General features: G+C 47.0%; 1 protein-coding gene across 1 annotated transcript in view; it reads left to right on the top strand.

Annotated features, from left to right (window-relative positions):
- dock4b (dedicator of cytokinesis 4b) overlaps positions 1-17,967 on the top strand; it is a gene marked incomplete in the record, with an annotated part of 107,908 nt that overhangs the window by 57,561 nt on the left and 32,380 nt on the right. Inside the window, 16 exon segments of the mRNA XM_030341298.1 lie at positions 702-800; positions 2,447-2,541; positions 3,072-3,147; positions 4,345-4,445; positions 4,913-4,971; positions 5,365-5,513; positions 6,243-6,328; positions 8,881-8,907; positions 9,784-9,879; positions 10,156-10,216; positions 11,380-11,473; positions 12,356-12,504; positions 13,760-13,846; positions 14,029-14,133; positions 14,402-14,543; positions 16,973-17,139. Of these exon segments, the coding sequence (XP_030197158.1) occupies positions 702-800; positions 2,447-2,541; positions 3,072-3,147; positions 4,345-4,445; positions 4,913-4,971; positions 5,365-5,513; positions 6,243-6,328; positions 8,881-8,907; positions 9,784-9,879; positions 10,156-10,216; positions 11,380-11,473; positions 12,356-12,504; positions 13,760-13,846; positions 14,029-14,133; positions 14,402-14,543; positions 16,973-17,139 (1,593 nt within the window).

Genomic DNA, 17,967 nt, shown 5'->3' with positions numbered 1-17,967 from the left:
AAACGGCAAAAGTAAGTTTGTTATCCTTGAACTCTTTTCACATCTAGAGGTCTAAATGTGCACGAGTGTTCACACTAATTTAAGCAGGTCGTGATACCACAAATAGCACAGGGATGCGTCCGGGAAACTGGAGAATATTACACAGGCAACGATGCGGATGAAAAATATGATAATGTTTATAATGAAGACAGCAATGTGGATAATGACACCAATATGACTTTTTATGTGTGTATCTCTCTCTCTCTCTCTTTTTTTTTCTCTTTATCTCAATTTCTTATCTCCCCCTATGTCTCTCTCTCGCCCTCCCTCTCTCCCTCCGTCTCTGTCTATCTCTCTCTCTCTCCCTCTCTCTCTCTTTCCCTCTCCCTCTCCCTCTGTCTCTGTCTCCCTCCGTCTCTGTCTCTCACCCTTTCTCTCCAACTGTCTTCCCTATGACTCTCACCCTCCCTCTCTCCCTCCCTCTCTGTCTCTCTCTCCCTCCGTCTCTGTCTCTCTCGCTCTCTCTCTCTCTCTCTCTCTCTCTCTCTCTCTCTCTCTCTCCCTCCCTCTCTCTCTGTCTCTCTCTCTCTCCCTCTCTCTCTCTCTCTCTCTCTCTCTCTCTCTCTCTCTCTCTCTCTCTCTCTCTCTCTCTCTCTCTCCCCTCTGTCTCTGTCTCTGTCTCTCGCCCTCTCTCTCTCCCTCCCTCTCTGTCTCTCTCCCAGGGGGAGTTTGTGGGCTGTCTGCTGGCACTGCTCAGGGAGATGAGTGACCGACACTACCAGCAGCTGCTGCAGTCCTTCACCAGCAAGGAAGACCTACGGGTAGGCACACACATGCACGCACACGTACACGTACACACACACACACACACACACACACACACACACACACACACACACACACACACACACACACACACACACACACACACACATTGATGTGAGTATGTTTGTGTGTCTGCTTATACATTATGTTTTCTCCTTTTTGCCCACCTGTCACATAATGTTTTTCTATGTCTCTTGTTGGTTGTTCTCTGCACCTTTCACTCACTCTCTTACTTACATCTCTCTCTCTCTCTCTCTCTCTCTCTCTCTCTCTCTCTCTCTCTCTCTCTCTCTCTCTCTCTCTCTCTCTCTCTCTCTCTCTCTCTCTCTCTCTCTCTCTCTCTTCCCCTTCGTTCTTTAACTCTCTCTCTCTCTCTCTCTCTCTCTCTCTCTCTCTCTCTCTCTCTCTCTCTCTCTCTCTCTCTCTCTCTCTCTGCCTCTAACTCTCTCTCCCTCTTTCTCTCTCTCTCTCTCTCTCTCTCTCTCTCTAACTCTCCCTCTCCCTCTCTCTCCCTCTCCCTCTCCCTCTCCCTCTTCCTCTCTCTCTCTCTCTTACTGCCTCATCACTTCCAACGACTGGGTATTTCTGAGTATTGGGGCCTGCGTACTTACAAATCCATTGTATGGAAGGACTTGGTTTCCTCCATACCTCCGCCAGTGGAAAGATTGTCTTTAAGGTGGTTAAGGTATTGGTTTGTCTCACAGCCCAAAGGTTTTGGGTTCAAACCCCAAAAAGGCAGACCATCCTCCTGTAGGCGTCAAGACGCCATCAATGACTAGTATGGATAGTAAATAGTCGATTCTAGCCGTAGATATTTCTCAAGGAGCAGTGAGGACGTAGGGAGGGCAGGAGAAAACCCCTGCAAAGAAGGGGAAATAAATCAAGGTTAATGCAGTCGCGGGTTCACCCGAGACGGAATGAATACATTAATACTGAGAGCTGGACTGCGGGGAGGAGGGGGGGGGGGGTCTTGCAGTCAGCAGGGGGTCTAGGGGGTGTATATCATTAAATAGCAGCAGATAACCTTCTCAGTGGTATTAGGTGCTTATTAGTACAAGGTAGGGCTCACACCATGCTGATATGTGGTGCTCTAAGGAGGGAGGGAGGGAGAGGGAGAGGGAGGGAGAGAGAGAGAGAGAGAGAGAGGGAGGGAGAGGGAGACTTAATTAACCGCCCTGGGGTGTCAAAAGTTGTTGGAGCTTGTTTTCCTCCACCTCTCTTTCGCTCAGAATTGATCGTTACTGGATATGAAAATATATATAGATACAGTATGTTTCTCAGGGTGACTTTCGAAGTGAATGTTTCCCAACTACCTCGGTGTCGGAACCCTCACTTTGGGTCTCCTGATATGCTTGCAGTGTCTTGGTGGACTGACTTTGAGATTTTTGAAATCTTAAAGGTTTGAAACAGTGCAACAATAATATTAGGGGCATGACAGGATGTTGCTTCTGCTAAAAAAAATGTGCAGTATATGGAAGAGATAGACATTGAGACCTGAGCAATGTTCCCAAAAAGGTTGGAGCCCCTGCTTTAGGCCATGTTTTAGACAGAGTAGCAGACTACACCCCGATGGTTTATCTGCCTGGAGATGGATTTTGTAATCAATGTTAAAACGGCATGTATGTATGTTTTTGTATTCCAGGACTTCCTTCTGCAAATCTTCACCGTGTTCAGGATTCTCATTCGCCCAGAGATGTTTCCCAAAGACTGGACCGTGATGCGATTGGTCACCAACAAGTATGTATTTTTGTCAATTCATTAATCTCTGGTTTATTTTCTTCTTCGCTCGCGGGTTAAAAAAAAAGAAGAAGATGAATGTGTCACTTATGGTCCACGTCTCATTATAAAGCAAGTAAACAAAATCGAAATTAAATTGCTTGTATTTTTGTTTTGTGCATGGATGATGGATTTTTGCCTGAAGAAAAATGGCACCTCACTATAACTACCCCCCATTAATCTCTCTCTCTCTCTCTCTCTGTCTCTGTATATCTCTGTATCTCCCTCTATCTGTCTCTCTTTCTCTCTCTCTTGCTCTTGCTCTCTCTCTGTCTCTCTCTCTCTCTCTCGCGTGCTCTCGCTCTCTCTCTTTGCCTCTCTCTCTCTCTACTTCTCTCTCTCTCTCTCTCTCTCTCTCTCTCTCTCTCTCTCTCTCTCTCTCTCTCTCTCTCTCTCTTTCTCTCCCTCTCTCCCTCTCTCTCTCTCTCTCTCTCTCTCTCTCTCTCTCTCTCTCTCTCTCTCTCTGCCACCTCTTTCCTTTCCTCTTCCAGTGTCATCATCACAACGGTGCTATATCTGTCTGATGCACTGAGAAAGAACTTCCTCAATGACAAGTTTGACTACAAGGTAAGTGTTTGTCGTGTGTGCGCGTGTCTGTGTGTGTGCAACCCAGCCATGCACACATATAGCGATAAAAGAGAGGGAGATAAAAACAACTGTAATCACAAGAACTTTAAGGATACGGAACACCTTGTTGTATTCCCATAGGGACGTTCCAATCGCTAAAACACTTCCAAAAGCAACGCGACTAAGCCAAACACGGAAAGTGTTAAGCCGGCCACACACATAAAGATAATCGGGCTGATTTTGCCCCGATTTTCCCCCTTCCGATCACGGACAGACATCGCCCGATTATCTTAAGCTCTTAAGATTATTTTATAAGATTCTCTTGTAGTGTGTGGTGTGTTAAGAGTGAAATTCGGCCGACAATCGGCTCCGAAATCAGTCGGCGCCGATAATCGTAAGTATTAAACATGTTCAATATTTAAGATTATCGGCGGAGAACGTTATGGTGTCAAACGTCTTGTGTGGGGGGGAAGCCGACAATCGGGAGTCTCCAACGTGACGTAATATTGAATTTAACCAATAAAGAGCGAGCTGACTGAACACGGAATTATAACGAGCTATCTCCATGGCTACGATATCCCTGAATACCACCAATATGGCGAAGACAGTTAAAGTTAAGGGATTTTTCAGTTAGGATTAATCCCAAAACCACCATCATGCAGTCGGTATCCAGCTGGTCCTCCATGAGTTTACACCGGTTTACACTCGCTCTTCTTCACTTCTTCTTGTAGTTAGTTCAATGACTATTTTTGGTGTGACTGCCCCCACAGGTCAGTCAGAGTACTACGTCAGATCACGTTTGTTCACGCGAGATTTCTTGCTTGAGGGACAAGATTCTAGTGCGTCTGAAGACAAATCTTTATGTGTGTGGTGTGCTGTGTTTGGAATATCGCAGGACACCACACACAAGACGATCAAAACTGTTAATGTAATCTTAATGTGTGGGGTCTCCACAGATAAAAAATCGGTTGAGATTTATAAAATCTTTATGTGTGTGGCAGGCTTTAGTGCTGACTGTATAGCTTAAGTTTGAAGTGTGGTTGGTTGTTGGCTGGTTGAATCAGCGTCAACCTGATTCATGCCAGGTGAGGCTGCTTCTACCTACCATCAATCACACACTCTACACAGTTAGCGTTTAGCTTTTAGTTTAGAGAAAATGTATGAAGAATAGGGAATAATTGTGGGTGTTTTTTTCAGGTGTGGGACTCGTATTTCTACCTATCGGTGATCTTCATCAACCAGCCCTGCCTCCAGCTGGAGTCCTTCTCCCCCTCGAAGAGGAAGAGGATCCTGGAGAAGTGAGAGAATACACACAGAGAATACTTACACACGCACACACATACACACTCAGACATGCTTGCAGGCACACACGCATGCATGCATGCACACAAATGCACATGCACACGCACGCGCACACACACAGACACACTCACACGCAAACTTTCAAGCACACACACACAAACAGACAGACAGACACATATACCCCCACACACACACACCCAGGCACACACACAAGCACACACACGCGCAAACACGTACACACACACTCATACACACTCATACACAAATACACACACACACACACACACACACACACACACACACACACACACACACACACACACGCACTCACAACCTCACTTAAATCAGAAGGAAGCATGAACTGCTTTACATCTGAGAGGGGTGCGTGTGAAGCTCTCTCAGGGCATTCCTCCCACACATCCAGATGTTAAACATCTGTCCTTCCTGTCGCTTGTCGCCGTAGATACGGGGACATGAGGGTGATGATGGGCTGTGAGATCTTCAGCATGTGGCAGAATTTAGGTAAGAGGAAACCCAAGTCTTGTATTTGCATGACACCAGCTTCAATAAGTATTCGTATTATTATTTTTGTTGCATAAATAGCTTTAAATCTACTGGTTGAAACAAATAATAAAAAGCAGTTGAAATAGCTTTGAGCATTATGCTCAAAGCGTACTAAGCTTGTTTTATAAGGCATTTGTCAACACTTTCTTTAGCAAAAGGAAATCGTACTGCATGGCAACAGTCTTATTACGGCTTTGAATTAGTTATCAAGGGTTATTATATTGATATATATATATATATATATCAATATAATAACACATACATGGTGTATACTGGTTATAGCCATCAGTCCTGTGGCTCACCTCCCACCCCCCCCCCCCCCCCCCCCCCCCCCCCCCCCCACCCCCCCAGGGGAGCACAAGCTGAACTTCATCCCGGCTATGATCGGGCCCTTCCTGGAGGTCACGCTGGTGCCGCAGCCCGACCTCCGGAACGTCATGATCCCCATCTTCCACGACATGATGGACTGGGAGCAGAGGCGCAGCGGGAACTTCAAGCAGGTGATCCCCGTTAGCGCGATGGAGACCCCCCCCCCCCCCCCCCCGCCGAGTTTAGCGTTATGCGCTTTGGTCCCGACCACCCGGAGGCTTCCGACCAATCAGCAGCCTGTGAGGAACGATGTGAGCTGCATGAATCGTGATGGACAGATGGTTCATCCAATAACCTGACAAGTATTTGTCAGGTTATTGGATGTGCCTGCCCCTATCCAAACTGTTTCCAAGGACGGCTTCCCGGTTGGTTGTCCGTAACATACCATCTGTCGCATCCGGTTTAATTACTCCCCATGAAATTGTGGGCACGAATGGTATGAGATAGGAATGGGTTAATTGTACATATATATATTATATTGTTATATCAAATTGTCTTGGCATTTATTTTTGTATCTATTCATTAACTAGAACCAGTTTATTTATTTTTAATCACAAAGTGAAACAGCGGCTCCTAGTGGCCAACGGTGGTAAATGCAAGTATAAATAAATACTCTGACGATATACGAATACATAATCCCCTTGGTCAAATAAAATAAACAGTTCTCCATCTGATTAGACCCCGTACCACGGGTTGTTACACTCCTTTTTGGCTTCCCATGGCCAGCGTCTGTTTACGATCGTCATCACAATGACCATCACCATCATCATCAGCATCACCATCACCATCATCATCATCATCATCATTATCATGCCCTGCTCTCTTCTGAGTGTTTTTCTCCGTCTGCCGGCTGCTGACAGGTGGAGGCCAAGCTGATCGACAAGCTGGACAGCCTAATGTCTGAGGGGAAGGGCGACGAGACCTACCGGGAGCTCTTCAACAGCATGTGAGTCTCAGAGATGGGGGGGGGGGGGTAATAATCAATAATGTTAGATCATAATAATAATAACATTACATAATATTATATATATATATATATATATATTTATATATATACAGAAATAGAGAGAGTTAGAGCGAGAGAGAGTTATGAGAGAGAGAGAGAGAGAGAGAGAGAGAGAGAGAGAGCATATCAGTAATTGTATTATTTAGACAGCTTTAGCAACAACATCTTACAATACTGTGAGTGCATACAGTCTTGGCATGCGTGAGTGGTAGCAACAAAGTGAGAAAGAACAAAAAACATAGAAACACACACACTGTCATATAGATGGGGGAAATACAACAACAGAGAACACGGGTCTTTTTGTTTTTTAACCGTGGGTATTGGCGTTTATGATCACGTCAAACAAAATGTGACGAGGATCGATTACCTACTGCCCAAGTGCTTCATGACCATGATACCCCCGTGAGGACACAACTAAATGAACCGATGCCCCATCCAGAGACTAGGCAATGCCGGGTCAGAGTAGGACCTGCACTGAGTCACCAACACGCCAGCTCATAAATTAATAAAGGATGGTATGTGATAATGAGGCTCTGAGCTCACGAATCTGCGTGGGGAGGCGGAGGACTAAGAATAGTTACATCATAGCGTGCAGGTGATGTAAGCCTCTCCTTCTGCCAGTCAACCTGGCTCTGATTGCATAGATTAACGGTTACCTATTGTACCGCTCGGGTGCCTTCTGGCTCGGAGACTTATGTGTGAGTCATTCACGTTTATATTCTTAGTGATTGCGTCTTGTCCAAAGTGACTTTTTGCAGGTGAAGCTGATGAGGGTCAGAGCCTTATGGGTAATGGAGTTCAAAATAGCATCATGGCCACACGTTATAAATAAGAAATAACAACTAGCTTTTATCCAGCTGAACAGAAGAATGTTTTTCGACAAGGCCTATTTACATTTACATTTCGGGCATTTAGCAGACGCTTTTATCCAAACCGACTTACAATAAGTACATTTGTCATTAGAAAGAGAAGCAATACATAAAGTCTACCTAGCTCGACTGCCAAGGGGCCAGTTCCCTTCATCATACGGACATTCACATTGTGAAATGTTTATCACACGAATCGGACAGTTCACTTTTGACCTTCCTACACCTCACCCGCATCGTCTTCCCTGGGAACACCTTCTGTGGGGGTGTGACCAAGGGGATTACCAAGGTCAGAGGTTACTCATAATAAGCACATAAACTGTTTTGTAGCCCTTTGGTATTCTAGATCAACGGGATTGACTTTGTTTTTAATCGTCTCTTTACCCTAATTGCAATTTTTTCCAACTAAAGCAGCAGTGTCTGTCTTTCTTCATATTTCATGTTCACAAATACGAAAGTTAACATTGACACTTTTTGCATACGGATCATTTCTAGTGAACGATATAGGGTTGATAATTAGTAAGCCACCGATGTAAACAAAAACAAAACCAAACATACATATCTACATATACTAAGTTGTACGACCTACCGCAACCTGGAGGTTGTGTTTTCGCAAGAAAGCTTTGGACTTGAATCCACTACGACTGGTGTCAAAGGGGTACTTCATTGGTATGCACACAGTTACGGCCTAGACACCTCCATTGTCTACACACCATCGCCTTGGCAACGCTCCTGTCTGCCTCGTCACTGTTTTCCCAAAGCCCCGACCTAGCATGTTTTCAGCGGTCCTTAGAGTGTGCATATGTGCTTGAGCCGGTGCGTGCATTCTTGTGTGTGTGTGTGTGTGTGTGTGTGTGTGTGTGTGTGTGTGTGTGTGTGTGTGTGTGTGTGTGTGTGTGTGTGTGTGTGTGTGTGTGTGTGTGTGTGTGTGTGTGTGTGTGTGTGTGTGTGCGAGAGCCTCGCTTTTTTCTATGTTGTTCTGTGCAACCATAATTCGTTTTTTCCCTGTATGATCAAACATACATGATGGAAAGCCTAATTTGAGCTTTAAAAGTCGCTTGTATTATTTTGTATTCATATTCATATATTCATCCCTGTTTATACGTATATATGTTTATTCTTGCTCATGTAGGTTTTTCATCTATAATTGTTACACAGGCCGGACAAGATTTACATTTTTTTAATCAATATTTGCATAATTGTCCCATTCCTATTCTTGGTCCATCACCGTCATTATAAGAAACGGCACATTAGTTGCAGATTGGGTTCAATCTTTACAAGAATTCTCCACTTTTCAGCTCTGGTTCCAGTGATATTTGGTGCTCATTATATCTTATTGAATTATCCATCTCCCATGGCAACACCTTGGATGGATACTGTATAGCTTAACACCCGAGCCAAAAACGTTTTCCCCTTGTGGGGTTCACGACCTTAGCCCGCAATAATCAAATCGCTCATGGTTTTCGTTTAGCCTCTTTGGCTCTCTCTCCCTGTTACTAATTCCACTAACCCCTAACCTCCCCCTGCCATAACCTCCAAGCTAACCTGTATGTTGCGTGTGTGTTGGTGCTAACCCCGTTATTAACGGCCATGTGTTCCGCCTATGCTTGCCGCGCCCCGGAGTAGAATTCCTCTGTTCGGTCCGTACCCTAGGTAAGGCACACTCCTCCTCCTCCTCCTCCTCCTCTTCCTCCGCCTCCTTCATTATCTCTGTTGTCGTCTGTGTGAGGTGGGCAGGGCTGTGTGGCAGGAAATGACAGTAGAGCCGACAAAACCTTTTAGCACTTCGTCGAGTCGCAGTCGGAGGTAACCGATTTCCAAATTCCAAAATGAGCTGCACTGATTGGTGCATTCAAGCCCCTCTGGTTTCCTTAGCTCCTGCGTATGGATAGATTTCTGGCTTAACTCATAACTAACATCGTGTGTAGGTGCCTTCAACGTTTCAGTTGATTCAGTGATCTCCTTTTTCTTTTCTTTCTTTTAATTTTTTCGTTTTGCCCTTTTTTTCTTTAGTTTATCTTACGCTTCTTCCTGCATTTTCTTTCTGCAGTCTGGCCCTCTTACTTTGCTTCGTCATACTGAATTGCAAAGTGTGTTTGTGTGTGTGCGTGTGTGTGTGGGGGGGGGGGGATTTGCATATTGTTTGTGCATTTGAACTTGGCTATATCTTGGTGTTTGTGTGCATTGTCCGTACATGTGTTAGATTTAAAATGTCTGTGTGACCTTTTTTATGTTTGTGTGTGTGTGTTCTGTATTTATATTTTACATATCTTTTTATTTATATATATATGTGTTTCATATAAGTCGTGAGTGTGTGCATGTGTGTTTATGTACCTGTCTGTGTACATGTGTGTACTTGTTTGTGTCAGTCCCTGTATGTGTGAGCGTGTTTGGTGTGTGTGTCCGTTAAAGTGTGCATGTGTGTATGTGTGTGAGTGTACTGATGTGTCTGTGTTTGAGCCTCATTTTCCCTGTGTGTGTGTGTGTGTGTGTGTGTGTGTTTCTGTGTGTGCGTTCGTGTGTGTGTAGCCTGCTAAAGAAGATTGAGCGAGAGACATGGAGAGAGAGTGGCATCTCTCTGATTGCCACTGTCACGCGTCTAATGGAGAGGCTGCTGGACTACAGGTAGGGAAAACACACACACACACACACACACACACACACACACACACACACACACACACACACACACACAAAAATACACAAACGTATATATAAAAGGGCTCACATACACACACAAGTTCACACACGCAGACATACGCAAAAGTGCACATACTGACCAACACACACAATAATGCCCTGAGACTGTGGTCTCTCCGACATCTGTTATTGTGACAGTCGTGTACCCTCCTCCTCCTCCTCCTCCTCCTCCTCCTCCTCCTCCTCCTCCTCCACCCTCAGGGACTGCATGAAGCTGGGCGAGGTGGACGGCAAGAAGATAGGCTGCACCGTCAGCCTCCTGGTGAGTCATCAGTCAACGGCCAATCACCATCCGTCTCGTTTAGCTTAGCGCCGGGTACGCCCGGCCTGCGGAGTCAGGTGCCCCCAGAGACACGGGCCCCCAGTGCATCATGGATGACCTGTCTGTGTCCGTGCATCTGTCGGTCGGTCTGTCTGTCTCTGTGTGCGTCTGGTGGTCTGTCTGTCTGATTGGTTTGGTGTATTGTCTGCGTGTCTGAATAGCTAGGTGTGATGTCTGTATGTCTCCATGTTGGTTATGTTGTTAGGCTGTCTGTCTGATTAGCTAGGTGTGTCTGTCTGTTTTTCTGTTACGGTGGGTGTATTGTCCGTCCGTCTGTCTGTGTGTTTGTCTGTGTGTTTGTCTTTGTGTCTGCCTTATTTTAATAGTCTGGCACTCTATTATGTTGTTTATATTGTTGACATTGTGTCTTACAGATATATTGATTGACATGTATTGTCCTCAAACATTTGAAAAACACAATCAGGCTCACGTTTTAACACCGTACACAAGACAGGAACACAACACAATAACACACCGCCTGAATACATCAAGGCAGATGAACACGATACTGGTCGGCTGTCTGTTTGTCTTTTGTGTTGGTAAGCCGTCTGTCCGTGCGTGTGTGGTCTGAACCGGTCACATCCTGTTTGTGCCCATTGTGTAACGGCCTCCATCTGCAGACGGCACCTGTGCACATAGTGCACGTAGTGCACGTAGGCTCACAGGAGCGGAAGCGGGTGCTAATCAACAGCTTAGGAATAGCTGGTGCACCTCTGTCACTGTGCAATCTGTCTCTGTCACACGCACACAAACACACACACACACACACACACACACACACACACACACACACACACACACACACACACACACACGTTAGGCATCTCTCATTTACATCTCCTCATTATTATGCGTCTCTAATTTACATATAACCGCTGCTGTCTCACCTTTTTTTTTACATATTTATACTTGCTTCATGTCGTTATTCCCATTGTCCCCTTCCATCTTTGTTTTAAAATTGTTTTGTTTGTTTCGTGCTTGTCTATCTGGGGGGTGGGTGTTTGTGTCTTTATTTCGGTCTGTTTATCCGTCATGTCTGTCGTTCCGTCCGTCCGTCCGTCTGTCCTTCCTCTGATGTCCCCATCCGTCCACTCCATCCGCAGAACTTCTACAAGACGGAGCTAAACAAGGAGGAGATGTATATCCGCTACATCCACAAGCTGTACGACTTGCATCTCAAAGCACAGAACTATACCGGTAAGCCAGCAGCACCCATTCGTGCACGTGCACGTACAGTGTGTATGTAATGAATGCATGTTTGCACGTATGCAATATATCACACGTCCCGCGTCAACGATAAACTACCCCCTTCTGACTTGCAAATGTCGGAGTGGAGGTCTGCCTCGGTCCTCTCGTTAATGTCGGCCAGCTTGTGGAGCCGAGGGCTGTGTCTCTCGGTGGTGTACCTGCCAGCGCGATACCTTCTCCGCTACCCTCCCCACACAAACCCCCCCGCCGCCTCCTCCACCACCGCCGCTCGTTATATAGGATGTCGGGATCGTCTCATCGACAGGCAGCGGAATTCCTCCCTTAATTGGCGTGATTCGGACGGCAGCGTCTCCGGAGCTGGCATCCGGACGCCAGTCGACCGCGGCCCACACCGTAGCCTCTAGTGCAAGCTTAAGGGAGTTTTTTTTTCTATGGATGTATCTCGCTGAGGCAATGTGTGTGTGTGTGTGTGGGGGTGGGTGTTTGTTGGTGTGTTGGCCGTGGTTATGCTCCTATGACTCACTCGATATTTTTGTTTTTGTGTCTGTGTTCCTGGCGCGCTGTATTGCGCGCGCGTGTGTGTGTGTGTGTTTGGTGTGTGATTGTGTGTCTGTCCATTCCTGTGCTTGAATCTGCATGAATGCACGTATGTGTGTTTGGTGTGTCCCTGTGCGTGCGTGCGTGCGTGTGTGTGTGTTTGTCTGACGTGCTTGTTTGTCTGTGTGTGCATGTTCACGCACATTCACGCACGTGCACTTCGGACGTGCTTGTGTGTGTGTGTCTGTGTGCACGTGTGTGTTTGCGTGTCTGTCTGTCTGTCTCCGTCTGTGTGTCTGTGTGTGTGTGTGTGTGTGCGTGCGCGCGTCACAGAGGCCTCGTACACGCTCCTGCTGTACGACGAGCTGCTGGAGTGGTCGGAGCGCCCGCTCCGGGAGTTCCTCAACTACCCCATGCAGAGCGAGTGGCAACGCAAGGAGTGCCTCCACCTCACCATCGTCCAGAACTTCGACCGGGGAAAGGTCAGTACCGTTCCCCTCCCCTGCCTCCCGTAGTGGTTCTACTCCCAGGCCGAATGACACTGGGTTTGCAGTGCACCCCACGTTGTTATCCTTGAGTAGAATGGCCTTACCCCCATACCTGCTCCTCAGTGATGTCTATCGCGGTCGCGGTAGACTTGTGGCGAGGAGGTCTGACTCCGTGCCAACAGATTCTCGGTTCGAAGCCCGTTATCCCGTTGTTATCCTTCACAGGACGCCCACACCCCCCCCCCCCTAACCTAGGATAGTCTTGTGTTTAGGGTGTACTTCTAGCCTTGGGTTAGATTCCCAACCAAAACCTAGTGGGTTAGAACCCTACTGGCCCATCAGCAAGGTGTTCCATCCCCCACCTGCTCCATCACATCTGAATCCCCTGTAAGTCGCTTTGAACGACAAGCAAAATAGTAAGGAAGTAAACGAGGACAATCCGATTTTGCGATTCCAAAATGAATTACTTCCGACATATTGACGCCGTCGGAACGTTAATGGGCGCGTTTTCCGGCTCTTTATGTTCGTTCACGTCTTAACGCTAACGTCTCTGAGTGTCGCTACCCCCTCGGGAGCCACACTCAGGTTGCCATGGAGACGGTGTCTTTTTGTTCCCGTTTGTGCCGTGCCTTTCACTTAGCCTCGTTATCCCAACTGCCAGTCTTCCAGCTGTGCCCTTGTGAGAGGAGGAGGGTGGGGGAGGGAGTTCAGAAGATCTTGGTAAAAGGACGAAAAGATAAAACAATATTAAAACCCCTAAAAGAAGCTTTTGACTGTTCAGCATTCCTGCTAAAACGACGTAGCGCCGCGTGATTACGGAGAACACTTTCCCCCTCATAACTCACGGTCAAACGCGGCCATAATTCCACAACTGCCGCCATCTGCTCCGGCGCCGCCGCCCGCAGACCAAAGAGCAGCGGGGACACAAAGCTTTTCATTAAATTAGAGAGATGGCCCGGGGCCACACGCACCTGCACGGGGCCGGGGCCGCGGCCGCAGGGTAGCGTCCGCTGTCGTATTGATCTCCCCCCGGCTCACTACTGCCATCTAGAGGAGGGAATTGTGATGGAATTTAAAGTGTGATGTATGGAAATGTTTCAAGGTTTACCCAATCTTGTGAGATGATGCAGCAAGGTTTAAATTACTGTTGTGACCATTTGTGTGTTTTTTGTGTGTGTGTGTTTTTTGTGTGTGTGTGTTTTTTGTGTGTGTGTGTGTGTGTGTGTGTGTCTCTGTGTTCTCTTTTCAGTGTTGGGAGAATGGGATTATCTTGTGTCGAGAGCTGGCCGACCAATATGAGTCCTTCTATGACTACAGGAACTTGAGCAAGATGAGAGTAAGTGGATGTGAAAACTACAACCCAAAACATTCCTGTATCGAAGACGCATTTTCACATTGGACGTAACAATGGCCAAACTCTTGTGGTGTTCGGACTATAGCTATTGAATCAAGACATACAAATGTCAACGTTGAAGGAATCAATACAAATTTTAAAACAAATTCTGTTGCTTTCACCAGATGATGGAAGCGTCCCTCTACGACAAAATCATGGACCAGCAAAGGCTAGAACCTGAATTCTTCCGAGTGGGTTTCTATGGAAAGAAGTTCCCCTTCTTCCTACGGGTAAGATACTCCAAGGCCCTCCCCACGTCACTTTCTACCCCTCCGTATTTTCCTCTTTTTCAAAGCAAAAAAACGCGCATGATTGACATTCGATAAGAAACCTCAAGGTGTCATCAGGCAAATCCCCTTCAGAAAATTCGCCTGATGTCACCGGCCAACCGACCAAGTTCATCTGAAGTGAATCCACATTTTTTCCAAAACACGACCGTGCTGTTGCACTCGACAGCCACCGGGGGGCAATCTAACGCTATCTTCCCCGCTGCTGCAGAACAAGGAGTTTGTGTGCCGTGGCCATGACTACGAGAGGCTGGAGGCCTTTCAGCAGCGGATGCTCAACGAATTCCCCTACGCCATAGCCATGCAGCACGTGAACCAGCCCGACCAAACCATCTACCAGGCAGAGGCCCAGTGTATCCTTGGCTCTTCGTGTTAGCTTAATGTATTCACATTAGTATGCATGTTTATGTATGCATGGGGCACACAGACATACACAATACGCATACACGTGGCTCTGAGCTCTGCCTGCCTTTCCTGCAGGCGTTGAGTCTGACTAGGGTTGGACCTTTGCTCTACACCCGTCTACATCCATGCATCCTCAACACGTCATACATACATAGAGACATGCCGGAAGGCGTGTATGTCAAGTGCGCTGCATTGCGTACAGTTTGTGCGTTAATATAAAAAACTCCATTTGTAAAAGCACACACAAACACACACACACAAACAGGTTGGTCCTCACAAGTATAGGAAGATGAACACACACACACACACACACAAATAAACAATGCCAGCCTTCAAAAGGTAAGTATAGTATAGTAGAACCACCAAACATTCTCACACACACACACACACACACACACACACACACACACACACACACACACACACACACACACACACACGGAGACAACAATTCTTCATGCTTTGCCTGAGTCGGGGACGGTATGCAGACGTCGTGCCCCGTGCAGGTCCATTCAACAGTCATCACTCAGCAGCATGAGTTTTACGAAGGACCAGGCCGTGCTACACGCTAAGTGCTCAGCTGTAGGTCTGTGTGTGCCACGGCCACTTTGGGATTATCCATTCCAGTGGAGGGGACAGCTGCTGGCCGCCGTTCAGCGAGGTAGCAGCAGACTGGCTCACTTAGAGAGTTAATAGAGACGGTGAGAGAAATTAACTAAATAGCTGAGTGCACTTTTTGAAGGCAGGTCATTGTGTGTCTGTGTGTGTGTGAGAATGTGTGGTGGTTTTACTATACTTGCGAGGACAAAAATGAATGACACACACACTTTTTGAAGGCTGGCATTGTTTGTGTGTGTGTGTTTGTTTTACTATACTTGTGAGGACCTACCTGTGTGTGTGTGTGTGTGTGTGTTGGTTTTACACCTATACACGTGTGCTGTACATCTCTTGCAGCTTTCAACCATTTTATTTTAGTTTTTATGGGAATAGGATTGAGAAGGGAAGGCCACTGTGAGAGAGGGGGAGAGTGAGGAAGAGGGGGAGAGTGAGAGTGTGTGGAGGACAGAGTGAGGAAGAGGGGGAGAGTGAGGAAGAGGGGGAGAGAGAGAGTGTGTGGAGGAGAGAGTGTGTGGAGGACAGAGTGAGGAAGAGGGGGATAGTGAGGAAGAGGGGGAGAGAGAGCGAGAGTGTGTGGAGGAGAGAGTGAGGAAGAGAGTGAGGGAGAGATAAAAAGAGGGAGACGCTAGATTTACAAAGTGGGGGGAGGGTAAGGGGGAGAGAGGGGAGAGAGGGGAGCAGAGAAGTGTGTGTGTGTGTGTGCGTCTGCGCGTTGTGTGCGACCGTGTGTGCATTACTGCACACGAATTGGTACGCGAGTCCACGTCCGTCCGTGTGTGTCTTTATAGGCGGGGGGGTTAGGACGTGTGTTCCATGTGTGTGTGTGTCTGCGTGGGGGGCAGCAGATAAACTCATGCGCTAACACTCATGTATGTTGTCTGCCTGTAATGTTCGATCAATACGATCTCCCCCGTATCGCCCGGACATCAATATCCTCGGCTACGGTGGCGCGCGCTCATGCATGCTAATAGCGCGCGGGGGGCTAGCTGTGCTAATTCATATTCCTGTGGTTAACGGAGCCACTGGGGTGGAGGGGGGGGGGGGGAAGATGGTACAGTAGGGGCCACTGAAGGACAGGCCAGTCGTGGTGGAGCCGTATTGCCTCTTAAGCCTCACCTGGTTTACACTTTTATTTCTGGTTTGAAAATCATCATTGAAATGATGAATATGTATTCTTTAATTTATGTTTTTTTTCTAATGAATACAGAATGTGAAGAAAAAAATACCTGCTAATCTCTTCAAGGCCGTCTGTTCGGTGTGTGTGTGTGTGTGTGTGTGTGTGTGTGTGTGTGTGTGTGTGTGTGTGTGTGTGTGTGTGTGTGTGTGTGTGTGTCTGTCTGTGAGATTTATTTTCAACTAATTACAATTTTCAGTGAGGAAAGCTGTAACCCACTCTGTCAGAGCACCCGTTCTGCAACACACACACACACACACACACACACACACACACACACACACACACCCACACACACACACACACACCCACACACACACCTACACACACCCCTACACACCTCCTCTGCTTATTAAATTAAACGCCCACCTACCTTTTATCTACCTAGTTCCCGTTCTGCGTCTGCATATCCGCCCAGTTTTATCTACACTTAGTTAAATCTCTCCTCCTCCATCATGTGTGAGTCTAGACCGTCCACAGTCCAACTTCGCTCGGATCTTCCCTTCGCCTTTCGGTTATTCCTGGGCACCCACCCTCACCACCCAGGCAATTAGTTTTCGGCCTTGACTTCCCGGGGACCCCCAGACCTGCAGATCTACGCCGTGACCCCGATCCCGGAGAGCCAGGACGTGCTGCAGCGGGACGGCGTGCCCGACAACATCAAGAGCTTCTACAAGTTCAACCATATCTGGCGCTTCCGCTACGATCGGCCGTTCCACAAAGGCACCAAGGACAAGGAGAACGAGTTCAAGGTAAGGGGAGGGGAGGAGGTGTGTGCGTCTGCGTGTGGGTGTGTGTGTGTGTGGTAGAGAGGGGGGGGGGGGGGGGGGGAGTCAAACCGAATCACCAACTGAAGAAAGAGAATACAGTTTATCGCTTTGTTGTGTCGTTTATCGTCGTGACGATTCCCGCCGAACACGTAGCCGCCGCTTCGTACATTATCGTGATAACGAAAAACACAACTGGGACTTTAAACGGTAAATAAATCGTTTACTTTTTCGAAGAAACAATAGTTGTTGTTTTTTTATCTCTCCTTGTATCTACTTTTTCAATTTATTCCTTCCGTATTTCACACTCTGTGTTATAGAAACCAAGAGCCTCCATTTTCTATTTTTATTCTTCTCATTGCCCTCTACTCTTCCTCCTCCTCTTCCTGCTCCTCTTCCTCACTACCTTTCGCATCGATTGGTTTTTCTGGTGGGAGGTGGGGTGGTTTGAACTGGTGTTCAGGTATCAAGTATAAGTACACTATAGAAGGGGTATGTTTTATTCATGGTGAATCCAGAGTTTGCTAATTAAACTTGGATGCTAGCTCTACACTTTACAGACTCACACCCACACACACGCACACACACACACACACACACACGCACACACACACACCCACATACCCACATACCCAAACACACACATATCCACAGCAACAACTTCGACACACACAACGATTCTGAAACACTCCCCCACACAAGCACACATACACACCGAAAATTCCCCTGTCAATTTTTGCACCACATTCGTTTCTCATCTCATATGCACACCATATTTTGGTTACAATCATTTGTACCATACAAATTTACATA

The sequence above is a fragment of the Gadus morhua genome, chromosome 19, assembly GCF_902167405.1.
Source record: "Gadus morhua chromosome 19, gadMor3.0, whole genome shotgun sequence".
In the NCBI taxonomy this organism is placed as follows: Eukaryota; Metazoa; Chordata; class Actinopteri; order Gadiformes; family Gadidae; genus Gadus; species Gadus morhua.
Note: the sequence above shows the minus strand (reverse complement) of the source record. Positions and strands in the feature narration are given on the sequence as shown.